At 37.7% G+C, this 13,227-nt stretch overlaps 1 protein-coding gene across 1 annotated transcript; it reads right to left on the bottom strand.

The window, feature by feature from the left end:
* Window positions 1-795: 795 nt before the first annotated feature.
* Window positions 796-10,140, bottom strand: marco (macrophage receptor with collagenous structure). The gene is given in 13 exon segments (XM_030787532.1): window positions 796-926; window positions 1,106-1,269; window positions 1,271-1,273; window positions 1,623-1,626; window positions 1,847-1,954; window positions 2,375-2,425; window positions 4,585-4,656; window positions 5,842-5,886; window positions 6,634-6,729; window positions 7,646-7,717; window positions 8,319-8,372; window positions 9,063-9,296; window positions 10,023-10,140. Coding segments are annotated over 13 exon segments (1,152 nt in total).
* Between the last annotated feature and the right edge of the window lie 3,087 nt (window positions 10,141-13,227).

The raw sequence follows: 13,227 nt of genomic DNA on the forward strand, positions 1-13,227 counted from the left end.
AAATTTAGCTTTAAAAAAAATGAGCAAATCATAAATGGTTTTAGATCAAAATGTTTTGTCTTTTGTGTACAATATGAAAACACTAAGTATCACACTTGTGACTGTCACTTGAGACACTGATGTTCACAGATGCCAGGGAAAATGTGAATCAAAACAATGAAAGCTCACAGAGAAAGAACAATGGAGAATGAAATTTACAGACAGGGCACCGTTTGTTTTAATGTGTCAAAATGATGAATGTATCAGAATCTGGTGATAAAGGTGAACTTAATGATGCATCAGAATTAACGGATTAAGGTTAAACACAGCAATCAGATGGAGAAATATCAGCCACCTACATGTTATGACAGAAATCACACTCTGATGGCCAAAGATTATATTCACAGGTAAAGTACTAAATGCTTGTCAATCAATATTTTTCAAAATACTCTGCATTTCATTAGCAACAGTGGTTGAACTTCCCCTTAGGGATCAATAAAAGTCTTTTATCTTGTCTAATCTTATCTTATCTTATCTTATCTTATCTTATCTTATCTTATCTTATCTTATCTTATCTTGTCTTGTCTTGTCTTGTCTTGTCTTGTCTTGTCTTGTCTTGTTTTGTGTTATTCATATTACCCTAAAGAGTGAAATGCCTTTAAGCTGCATTTCCTGAAATACCCTTTGCATGTTAATAAGTTCATACATAAAAGAAGATATCATTTAAGCATGAGAATATCATCAGCCTCAATAAAATGAAGGATGTGCTTGTGTGTTTTGTGAGTGTTTTGTGTGTGTGTGTGTGTGTGTTCATTCTCAGACACAGGACACACCAACATCCTCACTGTGTCCACAATTGTTTACGCCCATGCCAGCGTGTGGGCATTGAAAAATACTTCCCTCGTTCCCTGTACATCGGAGATCATCTAACCATATCGTCCCAGAACCTAAAACAGACACAGCGAAAAGAAGATATAAAGTATACTGGTATGTCTCTGGCATGTCTTTGTAATACCAGATTGTTCGACAGCAGCAAAATAGCAAAACTGAACATTTGTATTGCAATACACAGTAACACATAAATGATGTTCACAGCTGTGCAAAAGTAAGAACAGGTCTGACTTACCTGCTGTTGCAGTGAAAACAGACAGGACTCTCTGGTAGCCCAGCATCTTACAGATGACCAATCCATCCAGGCTGTCAAAGCTGTCATCGCACACTGTACCCCAAACACCGTTATAAAACACCTCCACTCTACCGCGGCTCCGGGTTCCACCCGCCAAACGCACATTGGCTGCCGACAAAGAGAGAAACATTAGTATTTATCAGGATTCCTTTTCTTTTTTTTTTTTTTACATTGGATCTTTTGTGGCTCAAACTTGGGTTAAGCGATCCCTCAATGCTGGGCTGAAGAGGGCTCTTACTTCTGGGTAAAGTGAAATTTCATATGTGTCAAGAACACTTGGCCCACTAAACACAACACTACACACTCTTTGATAATTTCATTTTATGATTCATTTTTTTTCTTTTTGTGAAAACATGTCTAAGCATTAGTGTTGCTAAATCCTTCACCTTTTTGTAGCATTGGTTCAGTCAATAGGGGTTATTAATTATGAGGGGTTTTCACCAGTGTGGACACATACCAAGCTGATGAATTGATTTGTGTCTCACAGAAGTCATTACATATTCATCACTGAAGAGTATTCCTGCCTAATGCTGTATATGCACTGTGGGATTTTACAGTTTATAAAACTGGGAAAATTACATATATTCTAAACAAATAAATAACTAGTAATGATGCCCAATAACATTATTGCTGGGTAATAAAGGACGATAACTAGATGGCATACAGTAAAGTAGTTCTCACCTGGAGTAGTCTGGGTACTAGGTCCTCCCTTCTCTCCCTTCTGTCCCTTCTCTCCCTTACGACCTGGAGATCCACTAGGGCCAGCTGATCCTGGTATACCTCTGGCACCTGGAAAATGGGCAGAATGCCATTAAACACACACACACACACACCAGAAGTCACCAAAAGAAGTCAAATAGGTTATATATGTGTACACCTAGCTTTACAGTATAGCTAGGAACTCAGTGCAAAAATATTCTTGATGCCAAAATATGTCTGAATAGCATGCCTGAGTAAGAGACACGTTATTAATTCTGAAAATAAATAAGGTGGAGATTGAAATTCCTAAATAATAGATTCATCACTTTCTGTCATTTAAGACTAATGCCATAACATTTTTAAATTAACACCATAAGCAGTGTGATGAATTAATGTCTATTTGTTTTGGCCAGTCTGTATCACTTATGTGTGGTGTATTGTTCATTCATTGTTCCTCATTACCTTAGTGAAAGCAATAGAAAAAGCATGAAGTCAAAAGGCAAAACTTACCTGGTTCTCCCTTACTGCCTCGTTCACCTTTAGTGCCAACACCCTGAGAACCTAAAAGTCAGCAAATTTATCATCAACTCATGCTTTTCTTTCTTAACAATTTGTTCACTGGGAACACATGGTAATGTTAATCATCATCATCATCATCATCATCATCATCATCAACATCAGCAGCAGATGATGTATCATGTCATTAAAGAAACCATAATTTGAACAAAGAAGGATGTGATGCAAAAGAGAGAGTGAGGTCTTTGCCTCAGGGTCTGAGAGTGAGAAAGATCTTTCAGACCCTAAAGGCAGATTGGAGTGCAGAACATCTTCACATTACACTGTTTAACCAGAAGCCAGTGACAGCGTATTATGCACTACAAACTAAGAATAAATAAATTATCTGTAAGCTGAAAGCTGTTGTTAGATTTCTTCTTAGCTTCACTCTACCTGGTAACCCTCTGTCTCCCTTTAATCCAGTGAGTCCACGCAATCCTAAAAAATGACAGAAATAAGAATATTACCAAAAACCCTTGAAAATCAGCCTTCATGATCAGTTTTTCATTCTTTGTTCATGAGTGTAGGTCCCAATTGGTTAACTTTAGATAATCAAACTTCTATGGTTTGTCTGTGTTAAATGTTTTTAATTAAATACAGATCCATAAAGACGTGACATGAAAAATGTAAAGTAACTGAATGTAACTGAACTAAAGCGAATGGATGTGGACAGAGTGAAACTGAGCCGAAGCCGAAAGGGCAGCTGGCTGGCCTAAAAATGCCTGGGGTCAACTGTGAAGAGATGGAGATCATTGTGAGATATCCTACCCTGAGGTCCCTGGGCACCTTTTTCTCCCTTTAGACCAGGTTGTCCTGGGGCTCCAACTGAACCCTTAACACCTTGGGAACCTTTTTCACCTGGAGCTCCTGTGTGTTTGTATCCAGAAAAACACACACACACACACACACACACACACACACACACACACACACACACACACACACACACACACACACACACACACTCATACTTTAACGCAGACTCTGAGAGCTATGGCATCTTATGTCTGCTGGATATTGTCATGCCACATACAGGTATACAGACACTAAGATTAAACACGTCTTACATTCTAAACTCATTCTGAACTCACTCTCATGCATTCTTACCAGCTAGACCACGAGGACCCTGCACTCCTGCTGCACCACGTGGACCTGTAAAGATCAGAATGAGAGCGTGTTTGTGTGTGAAATGATGGACAACAGCATCAGACAACATATGGAAAGTGTCTTTTAAAATGTTCAAATCACAAAATTATCATTACTGAGGAGCCTGATATTTATTTATGTGTGTTTCCTGACACTGATGGTTTGTTTGTTGGGGTTTTTTGCCATTTACACTGACTTTTCTCTAACCATTTTGTCACATGTTCATGTTATCGATTGCTATGTCATTTGAACAATTGTCAGCATATTTAAAATTACTCAACTGTATTAATAATGTATTCATAATGATTAATTTTGATTTAATGACCATTCTTTTACAGGATTGTTTTCACCTTCAACCAGAATAGCTGTATCTTTTTAAAATCATTTCAAAATTTGACAGAGCAACAACACTTATTCCTCGGCCATTATTAGCTGCGTCCTGATATATGCAACTATGCATGAAAGGAAAAAAAAAACAAGTGTATGTGACCAAGAGTTGATCAAGCCTCACAAAGTCTGAATATATCCAGCTTTAAATATATCCAGCTTTTGCGCATTCATAGATTCTTGAAATGCAGGTATCAGAGCTAGGGAGATGTAATAAACTGCCATCCGTTTGATAGTTTTAAGGCAAGAAAACAATAACAGAAAGATGAAAATTTGGCAGATGAAAATTTCACATGCTATAGCACGTTCTAACCAATTTTTAAAGACAAACTGTTGCCCTGCTTTTGTACAGATATACCCATAAGGTTACCAGCGCACTCAGAGCAGTTTTGTTATTGCTTGCTTGGTCACGTGGTCACGGACCTTCTACACCTTATTCACAAAGTTACTGCGTAATTCAACAGTTATTAGGGACAGCCACATCTTTTAGGACAGGGTGAAATGAATTTGTGCTAAGAGCATAACATAAAGGATGGAATGAACACCCACTGTACACATTAACTTCACAGGAAACACAGACTATATGAAGATCAGTATAGATATTACAATCTCTGCAAAAGTCCATATTGTACCTGGGGCTCCTGTTGCACCCGTAGGCCCTATCAAACCTGGCAATCCACGATCTCCCTTTGGACCAGGTGCACCTGGAGGGCAATGTACAAATGGTGCACGTTGTTAAATTAAACAAATGTCTTTCAATGATGTCAATAAAACAAATCTCTTTAAGCAGTCAGTTAAACAAACCTTTTCCATTACATCGCACAAAGCAAATCTATTTCCATGCAGTGAGTAAAACAAATCGATGCAAATTACATTTTTCAGCGCAGTAAATACAGAACACAGAAAAAAAACAGAAATACAAAAAAAAAAAATACAGAAAAAAAAACACATATAAAACAAAACTAACGGATTCCTACACAGTAAATAAAACCTTACCATACATTACATCAAATTTAATCCACGGCTTTGCTGAATGCTCGATGTTGAATGGTTAGTGAAGGGGATATAATGACTGTTTATATCATTCAACTTGGAACCAGTAACACTCAGCATCAAACTAACGTGACATTTTTGGCTAAGCAATACAGAGAATATATTGCAATAGACGCTGTAAACAAACAAAAAATCTTTATAAGACAATTAGAATTATTTTGAAAGAATTTCATGGGCACATAGCCCTGGGATAAGTGGGATAATTTCTAATGAATTGGTCTGTCAGTACTTCTGGCCATTCTGTGTAATTTCAGGCCTTGTGCTTTTGTTTGTGTTTTGGTTTTGCCATGTGCTTCTGTTTGTCCTTGTGTACTCCTGTCCCGGCCCCCCACCTGATCCCTATTATTATCTGGTTTGTTTCCACCAATAGTCTGTCTCTGCTGTTAACTGTTCTGTGCATTTAAGTCCTGTGTTTGGACCTGTTCTTTGTCGGATTGTGACCGTTATTCTTTCTGCCTGTGTTTGCTCTGTGGATTTTTTTGGTTTGACCCTGGATTGGACTTTGTTTCTGAGATTGCTTGATTTTTCAAATAAACTTAATTTTTCCTACTGGGTCTGCAATTGAGTTGCACAGATTTAGCTAGAAAACCCATCCATTCTCAAGCATGAGAGGGACTGACTGCCCTTGACACAGATAATCATACCCCTGCATCAGTAAGTCCAAAACCATCCTGGTATATTTGGGGGGTGTTTCATAAAATCTGAGACTGCCTGAAGTTAGATGGCTCGAGGACATCATACAACTGAATGCAAGATATTTCTGTTTCACGAATGAAAATCCAGCATTTACGGCTACCTTAGGAAAGACACGCTAAAGTAAATTGAAACATGCATACCAGGTATTCCATTTACTCCTTGAGTTCCCTGGTCACCCTTTAAACCTGAGAGAGAGGAGAAATTAAACACCAGAGAAAACTCAGATCATTTTCTGGAATTCACTTTTACCCTATAAGATTCATTTGATTAATATTATGTAATAGAAAGTTATAGGTAATGACCAATTAATATTAATTTGGTAGAGGTTTTTCCTGAATTAGAACCAGCCCAATGGTTTGATCTTAATATTTTAATATTATAATGTCTTACAATCAATATAAAGAACAGAGAAACAAAGACTTGGCAACATTTTATCTCAATTTTCATGCCTGGTCTCTGACAGAGAACACTATAAATGTAACGTTTTGGAAATCAGTTAGCTTAAGAAAGCAAAAAAAGGAACAAATACGAAATTGATGAATCAGACTGTTTCTGTTAAATTAAACTTCAGCGAACCTTTCGAGGTTTTAGGGGGGAAAAACGGCAGAAAATCTTTGAAATTTTGTCGCTGTTTTGAGGTAATTGTTTCCTTACATTTTCACAGACAATGTCCTTAAGTAGTGAAGCTTACAGTGTGGTGATTTTCTAGCTTTAGCTGTGTGAAGGTTGTGTTTGGTTTGAACTATGTCAAGATTTATTGCGGATATATGTTGTTTGGTCTTTAGCTGCATGAATGTCTTAGTCTTAACTATGAACCGGCAGAATTTTGGTATATGAACGATTCTTGTTTTAAGCCATGTCAAAGAGTGATATTGGTTTATATGAACAGTTTTGGATTTTGGTTGCTGAAAGCAGTGTGAAATGTGCATGACCTGGTGGTCCTTGCAATCCTTGTAGGCCCGCTCCTGTTTCCCCCTTTTCTCCTTTCTCTCCTTTATTACCTTGAGGGCCTGGCACACCCACCTCACCTGGGACAATACAAGAGTACAAGTGTGAAGAGACACACACACACACACATGCACACATGCAATCACATGCATGTGCAACATGCACATGCACACAGATACACACAAACACATATACACAAATAGATGTTGGAGCCTATGTACCTATACATGTACACATGAAACACACAGGGACCTGAAAGACACATAGAAAAATACAGACCTACAAATAGAAAGAACTATTTGGGAGGGAAATTTGTGCTGAAGGAAGGTGCAAAGCTCATGCCTGTGTTAATAACGCAAGTTGTCCAACAGATAACAGAGAGTCAGCACTGATTTTGAAAGATTCAAATGTTATTGAAGTAATGGAAATTACAATAAAGTCATGCTTATTGACAGATTTACAGTTTCCTTAGGACTGCAGATAGTACCCTGGGCTGTTAATGACACCTAAATCTAACTCCACTGTCCCAGAGGGACAGTCAAATCTCTTGGCCAAAGTCTCACTTCCAGTTAAGTGCATTATTTGGGACATGGACACTTTTTTGGGACATGGACACTAATTTGTTTGTCTATAGCTTTTTGAGTCCTTGGTTGTCCGGAAAAGAATGGGTATATGTGTAATTAAAGCGTTTTTCTTTTTTTGTCTGGTATATTTGGGGGGTGTTTCATAAAATCTGAGACTGCCTTCTTTGGCTTTTTTCGTTACTTATCCAGACTAAATAAGTGTTATTGCATCAGTTTTAGCTTGTTGTGACCCATAGAACGATTGGTCACAATAGTTAAAAAAATGTCATTTTCCAAGTAAGGTCCTCCAAAGCATGTTATTTAACCCAATCTAAGATCTATTAATAATCCTGTTATTGAAAGGGGAGATGAAGTAGAATTGTCCTTGAACAATGAAACCCACACAGACAGACACTTGCTCAGCCAGACTTACCTGGACTCCCCCTGTCACCTTTAAGACCAGGTAATCCTGGTGAGCCAGAGGAACCTTTGGGTCCATTCATACCTTTTGGGCCAAAAGAATGCAGAAGGTCAAAGAGGTCATTGCTAAATCAGAGATGAGTCTCGTGGAAACAGAAGTGCTAATGAAGGGCAAACTTTCATTGAACTGAGATTATAAACAAGTATGCGTCAACTAGCAATTGCTTAACTGTTCACTAATTTAAGAGCAAGGCATCGTCTAATAGATAACATTTCTGTTTTTCTAAAATTTGCACATGCAAGTTTTCATTGTTATGTATGATGTCTAGAGGGGTTTCTCACCACAAACAAACCCAAACCAAACCTATAACTATTACTGCTATTTGCTACCCCTGAATATTCATACTACGGGAAGACAGATTAATCTGTTATATAAAAACATTCCCCAACAATCCTATAATCCAGGAGGTTTGCAGGTATAGTGCAGGTGTTCTACACAGTTTGGTCCTTTACAGTTTGGTGGATGTTACTGCAGGTAAACAAGAACAAACTTTGACTTTAAGAAATTTTGAAATCTTGAAAGACATGTTCAAACCCTTATGTGTAAAAAACATTTTGAATAAAATGTATGTTTAATTATGTCATAAATTTAATTTAATTGTTATTACATTATATACTTTACTCACCCCTTGGTCCTGCTGCACCTGGTGGACCTGCTGGTCCAGGGGGACCTGGTTTTCCTGGAACACATTAAAATTATGCAAATATAAATATACTTTGTAGTTCAATTTTCATACAAAATTTACAACTTACAGGCTTTAGAGGCAGACAGAAAACATACATACATGCAAATAAATTATAGATGTACTGACACCCAGTATTTACACATAAGTCAAAATATTTAAGTTTTGAACTTTTAAAGATGCCCCAACTTTCTCAGATTTACAGTACATCCTGTATGGATGAGCAAAAATTGTGAAACATCAAGTATATGTTGACTTTATTAACTATGTTTTGCTATACATGGTGAGAGACATGATCATGGCCAAGTGTGCAATACATTTTGTTGTAATACATATAATTATAGTACATGACAATCCATGTGTTTGTATAGTGACATATGTAGTCTACTTAGTCAGAAAGTGAGAAAAATTGCTGTTGACAAATGCATATTCCACAGATGACCTATCTACATATCTATCTATCTATCTATCTATCTATCTATCTATCTATCTATCTATCTATCTATCTATCTATCTATCCTTATTTATTTATGTATGAGGCCAACACCATGTGATAACACTTTACATTGTACATTCTAATTACATATGATTCTGACATATTTTTTTCCTCACAGAATTAGCTACGATGAAATTTAGACTGGCCAAACTAGAACCATCCTCACTCTTGGACTCATTAGATTGACTGACCTGGTTTCTGACTGAGTTCTGTCAGTTGGTCGCGGAGTAGGAGAGTGCTGGTGTTGACATGGTCTAGTTTTGTCCACAGTCTTTCCAGAACTTCCCCCTCACACAGTTGCGAATGGGAGTCATGATGTCCTTTTTGAGAAGATTCAGTCTTGTTCCAGTTTGCAGTCAGTTTCTCTGATTTCACTGCATCCTTCAAAATGCTGTTGTTGTGAATAAATGACTCCAGATCGAGCACTACAGAAAAAAAAAAAAAATCTTGTTCATGCCATATGAAAACAGCATTTATCAGTAGTAGCATTTGCACACAGGAGAGGGGATATCTTCACAGACAGTGAGAAAGATCCTTTTATTAGTTAGTTCTTTTACCTTTCCAGGTGAGGAAGACAGTCAGTGTGGTGAGTAAGATGAGGTAAATTACTAATACAACCAATCCTTTTTTCCCCCTCGGTTTTTCAGTCTTAGTGTCTGCAACAGATTGTATTTTTATTTATTTATTTATTTATTTAAAAGAGAGATCAGAATGTAACAATAGACACTGATAGGGTTTTTTTTTATTCTATTTATTTATTTATTTTGGAGTTAATGAAAAACTCTCCACTTTCCATGACGTCTAAGGCTGAAATTTGAATGCAATATTTTCCACAGGTTTCCACAGCAAACCTAAAAAGTTATAACGTCAATAATACTAGGACATACATCAAGTTAAAGAAACAAAATAATACACCTCACTTTCTGAGATTTTTAAAAAATGTTATCCTAAATTATTCAGGATAACGTTGTATCGGAATATTTTTCCAAAAAAAAGATTCTTTTCCAGATTTTTGTCAAACGATTGTATTCCAGATGCTACGGTGAAATAGATGCCACATAAAGTTTAAAGTTTCACATTATTAAAATTTGCATTTAATATTTCCAATTTTATGTACAATAATGATAACAAGCAATTACTGAGTTGCTTACCACTGGTTTGAAAATCATATGAACTAACATCACGGAGCCTTATGTCCATGTCATACAGTGGATTTGCCTGGCTCAAAAGAATCGATTTACCCTGTACCTTATCCACTGCTGATTCCATGAGGTCTGGTGCTAAACTGATCAAAAGTCATTGGAGACAAAAAACCTTATAGTCCTTCCTGAAAAAAAAAAATAACTGACTTAGCAGAAATAGGTTTCAGATGAAGGTTCAAATGAAGTTGCATTATCTATCTCATGATTTTGGAGAAGTATCCATTTGTGTGTGTGTGTGTGTGTGTGTGTGACTGATGAGGAACTAAACTTTCATTGCGGTAACAAGAGTTTTGTTTGTTTTTTGACCCTAGTAATTTCAGTTTTCTTTTACCCTGCTTATGTCCACTTCCAGCTCCTAAGGCTATCACATTCAGGACACTACATCAGTTCCTCAACTGCAGTTATTTAAAGCTCAAAATACGAGGGTAAAAACAGGAAAAAATGATAGCTGATAGTAACTATGGTTTCAATAACTAGTCAAATTTCTCACCGTCTTTGTTCCCCTATCTTAAGATGAGTGTTTGGATATTTCTTTCATTAATGTGGCAGCGGGAGGCACAGTGGCGCAGTGGGTAGCACTGTTACCTCACAGCAAGAATGTCCTGGGTTCGATTGCTGGGTGGCCAGGGTCCTTTCTGTGGGGAGTTTGCATGTGGGTCTGCAACGGTACCCTCCCACAGTCCAAAGACGTATAAGTAAGTCAAATTGGAGATACTAAATTGCCCCTGGTTGTGATTGTGTGCATGAATGCGTTTGTCTGCGTGTATGTGTGTTTGTCTATGTGTCTGCCCTGCGATGGACTGGTGGCATGTCCAGGGTGTTTCCCCGCCTTTGGCCCAATGAGTGATGGGACAGGCTCCAGCAACCCCAACTAGGATAATTGGCTTAGAAAACGACTGAATAATGTGGCAGCAGCAACAAAAATGTGAGACCAGGGAAAAGTGTGACTTCAATCTGCCAGTCCTGGCTGTGAGTAAAGACAGACAAAAGACAACAAGACAGTTTTTTGTCCACAGAATCACACTGAGTTCAGAACCATGTCCACTGAATCATACTAACTTTAAAATGTGATCCAGTCATATGGAGTCAAAATGGAGCCCATGCATGCACTTACAGTGAGTTTTAAAAACTACTCACAGAATCACGGTTTAGAAACCTTCACAATGACGTGTTGTGAAATCAGTAACTTTTGAAGTTGCGCTGACTTCTGTAGTGTAAAAAAAAAAACAGTGCAACTTGAAAAGTGCTGTCAACCACAGTGTTTATGGAGATCTGGCTATAATTTTATGACCTGTTTTAAAACATAATATTGGTCCATTGTGAATGAGAGAGGCTGAATGATATCTAAAGAGCTAACTGTTTGTTGTGTCACTGAATGCTTTCTTTTGGTCAGTGTACAACAGAATGCCAAAGGAAAAAACTCACACTCACAACGAACAGATCAAGAAGATGTGAGGTGCCATGTTGACATTTTGAATCCCAGAAATGTCACCTGAGGTTGACAGAAAAAGGAGAAAAAAATGAATAAGGAAGATATTCACGTTTTGTCAGTATTGAAAAGTGTGTATGCTTATTTGACATAATCTTTATCTATGTGCAAAAATATTATTTACTAAATAAAATTGTTAGTTTATGTGTGTAATACAGGAATGAAACAGTTGGAGTAAGTTGTTTCTGTAAAATAAACATGTCATAATTGAGTCAAAATGTATGTGTACAGTTACTCTTTCGAAAAAAGGCTACTTTGAAACAAGGACCAGAAGTTTCCATACCTCTGCTTCTTTTAGGTGTAGACTGGTCTCTAAGATTAGTGGTAACATTGTATGTGTTCCTTTGGGGTTTTTTTTCTAGCTTACAGTTGTAACACTGACTTTTAGATTCCTCCTGAAAGGCACTATGATTTTACACCCCTGTGCATAGAGAGCCACACTGAGTATAGACCCCCATACACAGAGACAAACTGGATTTAGATCCCCTTGCAAACACAAACTGAATGACACTAGAAAAGTGCTTACTGAGTTTCCAGCCCAGTTTTAAGTCTTGCAGAATAATAAAGTGAGATGACTTTGACAGCCTGACCTTGTTTATTGTAGTCTTAGATTTTTTTAAATGTTTGTTTGTTTGTTTGTCCGACACAGAGCACTGTTGCTTATCTATGCATTTTGCAGCTGACAGCTTTAGTTGACCTAATGATTTCTTATCTGAACTGAGTATGCTCCATCAGTGTGAGTGTTCAGTTCATCTGGACAACTGGAAATACAAGATTTCTAATCTGAGCCATACTGAATACCTAAACAGAAATGACAAATTGTTGACCTCAGCTGACCTTGGTACAGAAGCTGACAGACAGACAGACTGCAGTGGCTCACTGTGGGAGAAGTGTTATGGTGAATTCTCTCTATGCCAAAACACAACCAGATGGCCTTGTACTAGCCCAGCACAGCACTGTTTACACCACCAATCATCCATCATCCTCTGCCTAACCCCACCAGGGGATGCCCTCTGACCTCTCACTGCCATGTCCGTGCCTCTACTGGAATGACAAAACCTGATGTATCATGCATTCCTAATCATCTCTCCAAGACCACTGAATCCTTCCGCTCTCTGAACTGTAAACCGAGGAGAAGAGTGGAGTCAGCTCTACACACACACACACTTGATGTTTATGTGTCCATGTTAACATACTCATTTTTGTGATTGAAATAATATGCAGATAGATAGATAGATAGATAGATAGACAGATAGATAGATAGATACTATTTATATACATACTGAGGGTATTTCCAAATCTGCTTTTAATACCACAGGACAACTATGTGACTCCACAGAAAAACAAAATAGAAATGAATAAAACATTCTGGCAAATGTCTGCTCATGTAGTCCACATACGGGTTATTTTTCCTGACAGCTATGACACAAGAAACTGCAGAGAAGACAAGAGATCCTTCTGTGAACACCACTCATCAACCTCGAAGGCCATGGAGGCTCTCCTATGCCCAGGCCCTCCACACTGTGTACAAATCCCTCAGATCAGAAGGATTTCATTAGCGCAATAAGTTGTACAAATGTTTACAAAAAATAGGAATGCAAATCAAGCCTGAATGGCACCTGCTCCGTTCTTCCAAAGGGTCATTAGAAAAACATTTGAACAACT

Source organism: Chanos chanos, chromosome 10 (genome assembly GCF_902362185.1).
Source record: "Chanos chanos chromosome 10, fChaCha1.1, whole genome shotgun sequence".
Taxonomy (NCBI): Eukaryota; Metazoa; Chordata; class Actinopteri; order Gonorynchiformes; family Chanidae; genus Chanos; species Chanos chanos.